General features: G+C 35.1%; 1 protein-coding gene across 4 annotated transcripts in view; it reads right to left on the bottom strand.

Moving 5' to 3' along the window:
* Positions 1-14922, bottom strand: part of SORCS2 (sortilin related VPS10 domain containing receptor 2) — a 1241960-nt gene that overhangs the window by 7555 nt on the left and 1219483 nt on the right. For 2 of the 4 annotated variants that reach the window (XM_051965561.1, XM_051965559.1), the window contains exon 26: positions 736-893. In XM_051965561.1, the coding sequence (XP_051821521.1) occupies positions 736-893 (158 nt within the window). The remainder of the gene's footprint in view (positions 1-735; positions 894-14922) is intronic. The other 2 variants (XM_051965560.1, XM_051965562.1) reach the window with 1 other exon arrangement.

Below are 14922 nucleotides of genomic sequence, written 5' to 3'. Positions count from 1 at the left end.
ACAGTATTTGAAATGGAAACTGTGATTTACTGTGTAGGTGCCTTTGGGGAGATTCCTATGTCTATACATTTGGCAGAAATGGGAAATTCTGATGTCTGTAGAAATACAAAAGGCTAGAACTGAAGGTATTTCAGATGTCTATCTAATTTGATTCCTCCCTGAAAAGCAAATCTGAATGGAATGTGAATTCCTTCAGGGCAAATGTTCACTGAATGATCAATATGAGTGATTCACCAATTTTCACTTGAACACTTTTCATGCTGTGATGCTATATAATAGAAAGAGTTTTGGATTTTGAGGGAGAAGACACAGTTTGCTGTTTTAATAATGTAAGATATTCTCTATTCTACAATCTTTGGTTTTATTATCTGTAAAATGAATTAGCTGATTTCTAAGATGCCTTCCATGTCCAAAATCCTGTGATCCTTACAACTTGTCTACTTGCCAAAGCAACCGCAAGATTCTCTGCTGGAAGATATATTTTTGTCTCCTTCTCATAATTCTACCATTGTCATTAAACTCTGTTTCCCAAGTATGGTGTTGTCAAGTGTCTAAGTCGTGAAACTGATTCCTTCTCCTTCTTAGCAAAAATGGTCAAGGATCAACTTGATCTACTGATTTCAACCTCTAGCAGCTGAGTAGAAAAGAGAATTTGGTTTTACCCCCAAGAGAATTTTTAAAGGGAAAAAATTATTTTGTACTCAGCGAAAGGTGAATAAAGGAAGATGAAGTTACCTCTGGTGTTACCTAGGGTTTGGGAATCCACATCATCATCTATAAACTCCTCACCCTGGATGATGTTCTGTGTGTCCTCGCTGTGATTGACTGGGCTGGTCATCTCTTGTTCCTTTTCATTGTGCATCTGAGCATAGACAGTTCTGCCAGGTAATTTCCTAAGGAAGAGAAGAAAAATATCTAATATTTATTGAGTATTCATAAGTACTCAATCACAGAGTGCTTTCTAAATTTGAAGTACATATCAATTATTATTGGCATTACTCAACTGTTAAAAACAAAAGTGAATGATTATTAACATGGGGACTTCCCATCCTAAACTCATGCAGGATTTTTGGCAATCCACAAATGTCTCTCTATTGATGATAGTGATAATGGGTAGGTAGGAATGGTGGGGGTGATGGCAATGGTAATCTCAGGTATTGTTACTGAAGCTCAATCTTACTATGTTCTCTGACCTAAAAAAAGTTTGGATCCCAGATCACTATGATTCAAGAAAAGGAGGGAAAATGCTATGGGGCTTATAGCATGGCAACCAGATGGCACATTGTATAGAGCATGGCCTTGGAGTCAGGAGGACTTGAGATTTAGACGCTTATTAGTTGTGTGACCCTGGGCAAGTCACTTAACCATGTTTGGCTAAGTTTCCTCTTCTGTAAAATGAGATAGAGAAGAAAACAGCAAACTATACCAGTATCTTTGCCCAGAAAATCCCAAATGGGGTCACAAAGACTGAACAACACATAATTACATAATTACAACAAATACATATTATTGCAATATATTAATGATAATAGCTTACGTTTTGTAGTACTTTAAGATTTAGAAAGTATTTTGCTTAGAATAAACTCATTAGTTGATTTGGACAGGTATTATTTCTATTTAGTGGATGAGGAAATGGAGTCCCTGAGAGGTGACTAATTGTCCAAGGTTACACATCTAATTAATTTTCAAAGATTAGGAATGAAAGAAGAGCTCTCTCTTACTATCAAATCTTATGCCCTTTAAACCCTCTTAAAATTGAAGATCATCTAGATTGTATCCATATGTAGCTTAGTCCAGAAACACAAGCAAAAATATTGTTAGTTTTTTTTTTTTTTTTCTTTCTAACCGGGCTAAATGTCAAAAGAGCTGGTGTTTTCTTCACATTCATAATGCTTTTTAGGTGCCATTGGGTTGTCTTCCCTATCAAAATGTAAGTTAGTTAAAGGCAGGGAATGTCTTGCTTTGTTATATTTATAACCTAATTATAGCAATTAGCAAAGTGTTAAGCACTTCATAACGGCTTCATTTTCCATGATGCTTTATCCATTCCCCAACTAGCAAAGTGATTCTATGCAAATTGTTACATGAATCTACAATATGGTTGGGTCAGAAGGGTATATGGCCAGACCTTATCCCTAAACATGCTGCCATCTTAACATGAGGGCAGGGGAAGGCTGAGAGTGATTGCCAGTATTTACTTTAAAAAATGACACAGGTGTAGGGGAAGAAATGTTGAGTCATTCAATTGGTTAATGTATCTCAGTTGTATTTATTTTACTTTCTGATCTCATCCTTTCAAAATTTGAATCTTGACTCTTGTCAAAACTACTTATAGTGCTTTTATGGGGCAAATATTAGAAATTAGAAATTGAAAGGATGTCCATCAATTGGGGAATGCTTGACTAAATTGTGGTATGTGATTATAATGGAAATTCTATTCATCAATAAGAAAGGATGACCAGGATACTCTCAGAAAAACCTGGGAAGTTCTCTATGAGATCATGCAAATGTACTATGCACAAAATAAAAGCAATGTTTTGGGATGATCAGCTCTGAATGACTTTGCTATTCTCAACAATACAAACTTCTAAACATACTCGATAGGGAGGGGAAATGGAATTGAGCAAGGGAGAGAATCTGGAACTCAATTTTTTTTTTAAATGTAAAAAAAAACTATCTTACATGTAATTTGGAAAAATATAATATTTAAAATAAAAATTAATAAATCACAGAATACTATCATACTGCCCAGATTAAGAAAGTCTAAAAAAATTTTTTTTTTTTAAAGATGCTATTGTTGGGGGCAGCAGTGGTGCTAGTAGATAGAGCACCAGCCCTGAAGTCAGGAGGTCCTGAGTTCAAATTTGACCTCAGATACTTCATACATCCTAGCTATGTGATTCTGGGCAAGTCACTTAATCCCAAATGCCTCAGGAAAAAAAAAGCTATTGCCCCTTCATCTATATTTATTTTCAAAATCTCTCTTGATATTTTAGGGGTCCTCAAACTTTTTAAATAGGGGGCCAGTTCACTGTCCCTCAGACTGTTGGAGGGCCGGACTATAGTAAAAACAAAAACTTTGTTTTGTGGGCCTTTAAATAAAGAAACTTCATAGCCCTCGGTGAGGGGGTTAAACATCCTCAGCTGTCACATCTGGCCCGTGGGCCGTAGTTTGAGGACCCCTGTAATCTAGATCATTTGTTTCTCCAAGTGAGTTTTATCATTATATTATCAAGTAGTATATGCATTTCATTGATAATTTGATTGGTATAGAAATGAGCATAAAGTAACTTTTGTAGTTTTATTAAGTTTATTATTTTGGCAAGGCCTAGGCATGAGTACTGAATATTCCTCTAGCTATTTATGTTCTTTATTTCTTTGTATACGTCTCGTGTGTGCTTTGGGAGATTGATCCTTAGGTATTTTATACAATTTTGTGGTTATTCAGAATAAAATTTCCTTTTCCATTATTGCTTTTTGTATTTTGTTATTTTTATATAGAAAGGCTGTTGATTTTTGAAGATTTATTGTGCAGATTGCAACTTTATTGAGGCTATTAATTGTCTCAATTACTGTTTCTGCTAATTTCCCAGGATATTCCAAGCACACCATCATATCATCAGCAAATAGAGATAATTTTATCTCTTCCTTTCCTATTTTTATGATTTCCATTTTTTTCTTGTTGCTGTAGCTAGCATTTCCAGAACTATATCAATATATCCAGAACTATATTTCCCCAATAGTAGGGAGAATAGATATTCTTGCTTCACTCCCCACTTTTTAAAGGAAGATATTCTAGTGTATCCCTATTGCATATACTTGCTTTTGGTTTTAGATAGATCTTTTTTAAAGGACCTTCTAACTCTATACTTTGTAGGGGTTTTATTATACTCCATGAAAGGTCTTTTCTGCATCTATTGAGATAATCATGGTTTTGGATGATTTCGTTTTTGAATATGCTTAATTATGCTGTTTTCCTAATGAGGAACCCTCCTTGCATTCCCAGTACATATCACACTAGATTAAAATGAATGATTTCGTGGATAAATTGCGGTATTCTGATAGAATTTTGTTTAAAATTTTTGAATTAATATTCATCAATGATGTTAGCTTATCTTATGATGCTTATGTATTAGGGCTGTCTCGAAAGGATTCTAGTATAGATCTTTTTTCTTAATTGTTTAAATTACATTTGTGAAGTATGAGTACTAATTTTTCTTTAAAAGTTTGATAGTTTTGTCCTGTGCATCCATCAGATCTTTTCTTTAGTATATCCTTTATAACTAGATCTATTTCCTTTTCTGAGATTGGGCTATTTAAAGTCTCTATGTGATCTGATAGTTTGACAATTTTCTACTTTTGACAGTATTACCTGATTTATTTTGTGTTCTCAGTTTGTTATTATATAACTGTGCATAAAGATTCTGATTATTCTTTTTTATTTCTTCCTGGTTTTGTTGTGATATTATCTTTATTCACTTGCCTTCGTCCTTTTAATCAAATTAGCTAAAAGGTTTGTTGATTTTTATTAGTCTTTTCAAAGAACCAGCTTTTAATTTTATTTATTACTTTTATGGGCTTTTGTTTCCAATTTATCTATTTTTATCTAATTTTTAATATCTCTCCTTTTATTTTAGGTTTATTTGTTGGCTTTCCAACATTTTAAAATGAATATTCAGTCCATTAATCCTCTCTTTTTCTATTTTGTTAATGTATGCTTATAGGGATATAATTTTTCCCTTGGAGACTACTTTGGCTGCATCCCAGAAATTTTTATATGCTGTTTCATCATTATCATTTTCCTTCACATAATTATGATTTCTTCTTTGACTGATTAATTATTTAGAATTTCATTGTTAAGTCTCTATTTGAATCTGTCTTTTGTTTGTGGTCCTTGAACACATGACTATTTTTATTGCATGATGGATGGTAAGAGATGTTTTTACATTTCTGTCTTTACATTTGTTTAAAATATCTGTGTTCTATGAAATGGTTAATTTTTGCAAAAGTTCCATGTGGTACTGAGAAATATATATATATACTTTTGCAGCCCCATTAACAGGTTATAAAGTTTCACTCTGCTTATTCCAGCAACTAATTTAGTTTTACACACACACACACACACACTTTTTCTTTTGTTTCTCTTTCTGTTAGATATATCCAAAACTGAGATGGATGTCAAAGTCTTCTGTATTATTATCTATTTCTTATTGTATCTTGGTTTTAAAGTTTATTACTGATACTGATTTCTTGTCCATATCTCCTTTCAAAATTATGTAGTTTCTTTGTTTAACACATACACACACCCATATATATATATATTTACACACCCCCCTATATATATGTATACATATGCATTTATATATATATTTACATACACACCCTATATATGTATACATATGCATTTACATATATATATACATATTTACACACATACCCTATATATATGTGTATACATATGCATTTACATATATATATGTAGCGATGGGTTCCAATTTCCCTCCTCCTAAAGGAGGATGTGTTTTTTCAAGTAAAAAAATAAATCCTTCATTTAATACCCAACAGAGAAATACAGAGAGAGAATGTATGTGTTTGTGTATGTGCGTGTGTATTTGCTTTATCAGATAGCATGATTACAGCTACTGCTATTTTGGGTTCATTTTATGCATAATAAATTATTTTTCTATCCTCACACTTTTATCTTGGGTATGTGTTCATTTTTCAGATGTGTTTCTTGTAAGCAACATATTGTAGAGTTTTATTTTCTTATCCAAGCTGTCACTTTCTAATTTTATTGGGTTGTTTAATCCATTCACCTTTAAAGTTATGGCTACCCCCCTCCCTCTGCTATAAAAAAAAACAGTACTAAGCCTGTTTAATTACTTTAGCTTATTTTTTTAAGGTGGTCTTACTCCCATTCTCTCTCTCATCTCTGATGCCTCCTCCAGTTTATTACTCCTTTCTCTTTGGAGTTATATTTATTAATTTCTTTAATTATTCTCTTCTTACTTTCTCTGTTACTTAAGTGAATCCCCTCTAATTCAACTAGTCTTGTTCGTTAGTTGTTTTTTTTTTTATTTCATTTTTTTGTGTCCCTTTCTAGAGAGTACTTTACTTTTTTTCTTCATTATTTATCATCCCTTTCTGTTTCCTCTAGACTCTCATTCTCTGGTTCATGATCCTTCTAATTATCCTGCCTCTCTGTAGTTCTCTGTTTTTCTCATGCAATCAAAATCTGAGGCATTCATTCTGGACTCTACATTCTATGTGATTTATATCACTGCCTTGTAGTGCCTGCCTAGTGGATTCCCCTTTAGGCTGTGCCTCATACCTAAAATAATTCCTATTCTTATAGACAACAGAGGAGACAGTACCCTATGTTAAGACATTTTCCCTCAAATTCCTGATTGTAGGTTGCATAATCTATTATACTTTCTTATCTTCTTTAACAATTTGTCTGCTAACCGCTTCCTCTTTATACACAATTTGTCTGAAAATTTCTTCTACGGGTTCATGTCCTCTTATAGCCATAAGTGCCAGTTGAGTCTAGGAGTTCTAATTCTTCCCTTTCTGAGGGAGGATATGTCTTTTCAAATAATAAATCATCCAGACAACACGCAACACAAAATCCCCATCTCTTTTCACAGGATATCTCTGTACTCACAGGAGCTTTCTTTAGTGAAACCCCTTACACCCACGGAAACATAGTCTTACTCTCTTCTTCCCTTCACTTTTCCATTCTTTGCACCTCTCCACCCATTCTTTGGCAAACTCTTCTCTTCAAGAGCAATGACAAAGATCACTTTTCTATCACTAATAGATTTTGATTTAACATGGATATATCACACACTTCCTTCTATCCCCTACTTCCCTTTCATGTACACTTCCACTTTGTAATGTAATCCCATGAAAAACATTGGTTTACCTCTAGATAGAATGTTACAAGGTTCTGTCTACAGAGCTCCTTCTTATCTATTGCTTCCCAAGATTTCTGTTTTCACTTATATTTCCTTGTGTGTGCATTTATTTATCATCGTTCTATTTTTATATAGACATATTTATGTGTGTATATTATGTGTATATATAATTGGTCTCTCTGATGCTATTCTTCTGCTATTGTCTTTGATTCCTGCATTTTTCCCACTGTATTTCTATTGTCTGGGGTGTTCAAGAAACAATCTATTCAGATCTAATTTTCTTCCTAAGAATGTTTTAAATAGAATTTTTTTCTGGAATATACTTCCTTTTTTTCCTCCTTCATATCTGTTTAAGCTCACCTTGGACTGTATCCTGAGCTCTATTGCTCTTCAGAGTATTCATGTTTGCATACTCTACTGCATTTTCTGATGGATGCAGAATAGTTCTGTGTCATTCTAATTTTTGTTACCTTATATTTCAAGGTCTTTGTCCTAGTTGCTTGCAGAACTTGTTATTTTTGAATTTAAATTATTAAATTTAACCACTATATGTCTTGGAATTTTCAAACTTGGATTTTTTTGTGTAGGTAATCTATGACTTTTTAAAATTAGTATTTCATTTTCTGAGTTCAGAAATTCTTGGTAGCATTTTTTTTGGGCATTATAGTGTTGTTGTAGTGTTGTTTTCTTGCATTATTGTATTTAGACTTTGTGAATTATGTTCTTCTGGGAGACCTATAGTTCTTGGTTTGGTTATTCATCCTGTCATTGATCATTATGTTTTGTTTCAATAGAGAATATATTTTCTTTTAATGTTACTTTTTTATTACTCTTAGATTGTTCTTCACTTTTGTATATTTGTATTCCCAGTTCATTGTTCTTTCTTCTGTTTCACTAGTGAGACTTGCTATTACAGAATACGGTTTTTCTATTTTACCCATTATTTTATGTTGGGAGGACATGATTTGCGCTTTCATAACATTTACTTTTAAAGCATTCAGGAGCAGTGTTCTATGGTTCCCAGTTTTCCTCAAATTTCACAGGTTCTTTTGTCTTATTAAGTGTTAGATCATTTTCCTTTGTTTTATAATATTTATTCAAAGAGGTCTAAATTTGTTACTGGCTCTGGAGGCTATATTTCCTTCTTTTGTTAATGTTTTCCCTGTTAATCTTTTTGCTTATGGTGAGAGATCTAGTGATTTCAATATTTTTTTTCCCTCCTTGTTTTTCCATTATTGCTCATTTTTTTCAGTCTCTCTTCTCTGACAATACTTTTCTTGGGAGGTGGAACTTCAAGTGATGTGGACTTACTTTTTTCCCTTTTTAGAAAGAAGTCTAACCAAGCATAATCAATTCCCAGACCATCCTGTTTCCTTGACAATCCAGAGTGATTGTAAAGATGGAACTGTTTATCAATCTCCATTATCTATCCCCAACCTCTGACATCTTTAAGCAACCTTTGAGATATTGATTAACATACTTTTTAGACAGGTCTGGGACCTAATTTGTCAGGTCCATTCCATCTGGCTCTTCCTTTCCCCTTCATTCTCAATTACCACATTCTTTCCTAGTCTTGAGAAATGTCCAAGGCTGTATTTCCTTAAGATCTTTTAGAACTTTTCCAGGACTAAGCTCACTACAAAATATTCTTTCCCTTCTCATAGTGCCTTCCTTTTAATAGCATCTTTATCCTTATTATATGGCAAACGCTGGTTAGTTTGTTAAACTCCTCTATGGATTTAACCTGGAATTCAGTGCCATACCTGGACTTAAGGCCAATTCTTTTAGTGGAGTCTTCCAAATTTCTTTCTTTGATAATGATAATCCTATTGCTCTGCAACCCCTATTTAATAATTACCACTCTGGGTGCCCATTTTACCTCTTATGCTGTCTATAACCTCTTCTTCTAAATAAATCTACCTTTTGCCAAAGAGAATGGCCATTGTGAATGTGACATATTTATTTCAAAGTAGGAATTGCTACCCTGATCTACATCAAAAGCATCTGTTTTTTTTTTTTTTTTTTTTTGCCATACTAGGCAATTTATGGCTCACTGATCTGTGTTCTAAGTGATTTTTTTTATGAGATAAAATTGACTCTAGCTGCATGCTGGGCTTTTTTACTCAGACTTAGTAGAATGCTGCAGAGCCTCTTTCCCACTCTGATCCCCTATTCCTATTCCTCAGTTCTCTGGCTCAGAATGCTGCCACATTGCTGCCCTGTAGCCAGGGATAATTTTTGTCATTTGGAATTTGGTTCTCCAAGGCTCTGGGAGGAGAGGAATGAGGTTGAGTTCTTTTTCAAATCTTGACACTTGTTCTTTACCTTTCCTTCTGTTTGTCTGCTCTCCTGCAGAAAAAAAAAATGTAGCACAAAACGTTGCTATGACATTTGCCACTAAGACTCCAGCAAACATAATACCCTAAAGCCAAGATCTCCATGGACTTCAAAGAAGGGAGGGAAATAAGCCTGGAGTGAATGGATTTTATTGAAAACCCATGATTTTGGTCAGCTAATGCAGTCTTGATGCTAATAGCGTAATGAGGAATTGGAGAGGATGTACCATGTGAGCTCAGAATAGGCATCTGTTCACGTTTTTTTTTTTTTAAATTAATGCTTAAGACAAAAGATCTTGCGGAATTTAAGGAGAGCTGGGAACCACAGGACACTATTCCTGAGTGGCTTAAAAGTTTCCTTTTAGTCTAGGATTCATGCCCTGATTAATCTTCTGCAAGCTGGATTAGATGCCCTGAGTCTGCGTGTGAACCACTCCTCTGCTACTACTGATTTTCTTAACCTCATCCTTTCCCTCAAATTGCCCAGGAATGCCACCAGAAATACTACCCCTGAGTACATTCTAAAATGTATCTGTCACCTAGAATTGGGGATAGGATGGCAAAGCTCCCAGTTGGTACCCGTCTCCATTGTAATATTCTTGTGCACAGTCTCTTTCTGGATACCAAGCATGGTGTGCTTTTGGTCCAATTCTGCCCTTTTTCTTAGTATACCTTACTTCCTCACTTTCTCTACTAACTTGGGCTGGGAAAAATGACTCATTGTTACTTCTTCAGATTTCCTCCATCAGGATGCAATCTAGTATATTTTCTAGTTCTCTTTGGATGAATTTTGTGGATGGGTATTTGCCATGTTGCTTCCTACTTCTGTGCCTTCTTGGCTCTGTCCTTCTTGGGGGTGCTTCTTTGAACCCAAATCTACTTACAAATTTCTCCTCAGTTAAAAAATGTACTTAATTTTAACCTCTTATTGGCAATCAATTATTCTGTCATTTACTCAGTGCATTATCTCAATGAACCATCGAATCCTCATTTGCCAGTTGAAGGCATGGCTGCTCTCTTTCTCTGTGATTTTGGGCAAACTGCTTTTACTCTCTGACCCTCAGTTTCCCCTTCTGTAAAATATTAAATTCTCTACTTGTACTACATTTTCTACAAGAGATCTTGGGTTGGTGGCTGGGGTAGAAGGTGGGCAGAAGGTATGCTCTGTAAAAAAAAAGAAATATAGTAATGTGAGCTGTTAATATTATAATTTACAATCCACTCACAGACACTACTCACTTTACAAATCCATAAGAGCCATAAAGGTTTCAATGAAGCAAAATAGATTTAAGTTATATGGTCCCTGAACCACAGCTTTGAAACCTGACCCCTTGAAGAGAGATGTTAACATCATCCTATCACAACATTGCTAGTAAGGCACTTGGCCCTTGCTCTACTCTCTCAAGGGTAGCCAGAAAAAAGAACACTACATAAACAGAGCCAGGTACTTGTAATCCTTCTGGAGAGAGTTTCAAAAATGACATTAATGCATTGAACATTGAAGGGTTTAACTTAATAACAGCTCTTGATTCATTGGTTCTAGCTCAGTGATTTAGGGTCATTAGATCACTTTTATTAGAGCATTCAGTAGTAGAGAGAGTTTTGAAGCAGAGGAACTGGGTTCAAATTCTGTTGCTGTTACTCATCAACTACATGACTTTGTCTAACTCTGTTGGCTGCTATGGACCTCAAGGTTTTTTACTTGTAAAATTAGGTCAGATGAACCAGAAGATGTCTCAAGTTCTTTCTAGCTCCTGAATTTTATGATTTTATGATTATAATAGGGAGAATAGAATAGTACGGGACAGAGGGAAGGAAGACAGGGCTTTGGGAAATACTGATTTAGTGTCAACTGATTCCATTGGTATTTAGAATAAAAATGGACCAAAGACCATTTTCCAAAAGATACCAGATGGATGTGCTTCAGTTCTGAAGTCTCGTCTTCTGTGGATATGTTCTCTTTCTTTTCCCTCAGTAGAAGTTCTTTGGAGCTACCATTATTATAGAATCTTAGTAATATTCAGCAATAGTAATATCTAGAGCTAGAGAGGACCTATATACTCTTGTTTTACAAATGAGAAAACTGGGCCTAGAGATATAAAATGACTTGCTTAAGGTCACACGGGTAATAAATAAGTGGCAAAGCTAGGATTTGAATTTAGGTTTTTTTCCAGGCTTGATGCTCTATCCACCGAGTCACCTAGCTGCCTCCCAGCCCCATTCTACAGATAAGAAAATGAAAGATCATAGATATGACATACATTTACTCATGGTCACATAGCTAAGAATCAGGATTTAGGCTCAAGTCTCTTATCTCTATGCTAATGATTGTTAGATCTATTTACCCCATCATAATTTCTAACCTTTAAAATCACATCTCTAACTGCATATAAATATCAAATTGGATCACTGTAAAATATCTTAAATTCATTATAACCAAAATTTAGCCCATTTTCTTTTCCCCAAAGCTCTCCCCATTTCTTGAATTTCCCTATTATTGCCAATGGCACCACCAGCCTTCCAGTAAAACATTCTTACAATCTAGGCATCATTCTTAACATTCTGCTTTCTTTCACCTCTCATATTTAATCCATTGCTAAGTCCTGTCAGTTTTACTTTTTCAACTTTCTTCTTTATATCTTTCCCTCTAATACTGCCTCCATCTTGTGAAGGTCCTCATGATAGTATTCCTGAACCACTGAAGTAACCTTCTGATTGATCTCTCTATTTCAAGTTTTTCCCTACTCTGGTCCATTTTAGCTGTGGGAAAAAAAATCCAAGATAAAAAAAAACAAACAAAAAAAAACTCTGCTTGGTATTTGAAGCCCTTACCTACTCACCCCGCCTCTACCTTTCCAATCTTCTACATCTCACTCCCTGTAACAATCTAGTGACATTATCTTCTTTGTTGTTCTTCACATGAGATTTTCCCATTCCTGTACTTGTTCCTCATGCCTGGAATTCTCTCCTGCTTCATCTCTCTTTCAAGTTCTGTCTTCTAAGAGAAGTCCTTCCTGATTACCCTTAATGCTAGTGACTTCTCTCAATTGTTTCTATTTTTTTCTATAAATATTTTGCTCGTAAATAGTTGTTTGCATGTTGTTTCCCTCATTAGATTGTAAGTACCTTGAGGATAAGGATAGGTGTTTGGTTTTTTTTTTTTTTTTTTTTTTTTTTTTTGTATCCCAGCACAGTACCTGCCACTAAGTAGGTTCTTAATAAATGTTTATTGCCTGATTAAAAAGCTAGTGATATTTCCAATATATTAAGCTTTTTCTAGCAGCAGTAATAGGAAAAGAGATATTTGAATTGAAAAGAAATGTTAGCTTCATCATGAATTTACCAGTCAAGTTCCTAAACCTGAGTCCCAATTAGCTCATCTGTAAATGGGGACCACTAATATTTATATGCCAATAGTCTAAAGAGGTGATTGCAAGGAAAGTGCTTAGTAAACTGTTAAAATTATTATTATCCATTTGTTGTAATAGAAGCTCTTGATCTATTGTCCAGGTCCATATTCATGTAAGCTCTTTTGAATATTAATTAGGGGACAATTTTAAGAGATGTAATAGAGAGCCCATTTATTTATTTTTGCATTGCAGAAAAATCATGCAATATTAAACAAAATAATCATTCTGCTAGCCAGATTTCATCAGTCCTAAGCTTAGGCAAATTTGCCAGCTAATCCACAGGTACAGAATCCAATCATCAGTTTCTAATTCAGGACCTGTTTGTCTTTTCAAATTCTTATCAGTAGCAACTTGAAATAAATCCAGATAGAAATTTAAGCCCCGTTGTAATTTCCAAGGGCAAAATTCCTTAAAAAAAATTACATTAAAATAAAAGGGTAGGGGAAGAGGAGGTTTTGTTGCTCTAGCATGCACTTGTCATTTTCATCAAAGAGAGAGATACTAGCAGATTTCTAGAATAGCAGCTGGTCCCAGGAGAATAATTTTGTTTTTATCTAATGGGAAAAAAAAAAAAAAAACTCAATGACACACAAACTTCCCGCTCCATTTGTCTTTGGGTAACTGTATTGGTGTCTAATTGTGCCTAACCCCAGGGCTAATGAAGGAGTATAAATCCCCAGTATCTGGTAATGGATGCTCCTGGCAGCTTTACGAGCCACAAGACTAGACTTTGGCTGGATTGCCATTGAGATGATATTATTGCACACATGAACCATTTTTACAGCATATTGCAATGTGGTAAGGCACCTCAAAAAGCTCAGTGGGGCTCTTAGTCCTCCATAGGTGGGCACCAAACAGGGATTCCTCACCTCCCATAAAGAGGGAGCATTCTTTATAAATTAGAGGAAAAGGAAGATGGAGATAAATTAATAATGGGCACTAAAGAATATCTCTTTATAAAAAACATTCCAGTAATGCATGGTGCTTTTTCTCAGGGTGGGTATGGGACTTTGAATTATTCCTGTTCTTAAGAAAGTTGAGATTTTTTTCATTTGTGACTGAAATCTAACAAATGGGAATATGTGTTCAGTTATATTCTGACTCTTCAGGACCCCATTTGGGGTTTTCTTGGCAAAGATACTGGGATGGTTTGCCATTTCCTTCTCTTGCTTATTTTACAGATGAGGAAACTGAGGTAAACAGGGTTAAGTGATTTGTCCAGAGTCAGAGAGCTAGCAAGCATCTGAGACTAGAATTGAACTCAGGAAGATAAGTCTTTCTGATTCTAAGCTTAGTGCTCTGTCACTTAGCTATCCTGGTACATAGCATTTATGTCTATTGATTAGCAGATTGGTAGGTGAGCCTCCTACTCAAACTACATTTGAGTGGGTTCTTGAGCTCTCCCTTTTTTCTTCTCTATATAATGTGTCAGTATGTTTTTTTTTCAATTTCAATAAGAATCATTGACTGAGCATTGAAAGTAGCCCCCAAATCCCCATGACCAATTATTCCCTTTGCTCTATCTATCACAGGTTGCAACTGAGACAACTGCTTCCAATTTTGGGGTAACTCTAAATGCTGAAAGTTCTTCCTTATATTAGCTCTAAATCAGCCTTTGTAACTTGTAGCTTGTGGTTCTCCTGCCCCTTGGGGAAAAGCAATACTCCTTTATTTCTTCCCTATATCAGCTTTGTAAACACTTGGGGATAGTTACCACACAAATTTCTTTTGCCCTTATTCTCCTCACCTAAAATACGTTTCATTTTTGGTACTAAAGGAAACTGGTTCCTGGCCAAAGACACTATGTCTTGGCCACTCTTGTTCCCAATGTGCACCCTGACAGACTGGTCGTAACTAACTAGACACCAGACATTACCCTCTTCTCTAGCTGCTTGTGTCCTGTGGCTTAAGTAGGATTGCTGGATTGCTGTCCCTCATTGCTTATTTCTTATTAAACAATTCAGAGAATTGATTTCAATGGTCCAGACTAGATCACAAACTTGTCTCTCAGAGAAGGGGGCTATCTCCAAACAGGGCCACATTCAAATTTCATATAAATTATTATATAAATCTGAGGCCTGAATGGCCTGGAGACTTTGGATTGTGGTGCTTAATGTCTGAGCCACTGGCTTTCCCATGGAGTAGGAATTTTTAGAATCCTTCTTTTCTTCAAGGGTCCACTTGTCCTACTGTGGCACACAAATGATTTCCCCTTCCTGATTTCCATGCTCTACTGTTTGCATAATAACAAAAGCAAGA

This window comes from Antechinus flavipes, chromosome 6, assembly GCF_016432865.1.
Source record: "Antechinus flavipes isolate AdamAnt ecotype Samford, QLD, Australia chromosome 6, AdamAnt_v2, whole genome shotgun sequence".
Lineage (NCBI taxonomy): Eukaryota > Metazoa > Chordata > Mammalia > Dasyuromorphia > Dasyuridae > Antechinus > Antechinus flavipes.
This window is presented reverse-complemented; position numbering and strand designations above follow the sequence as displayed.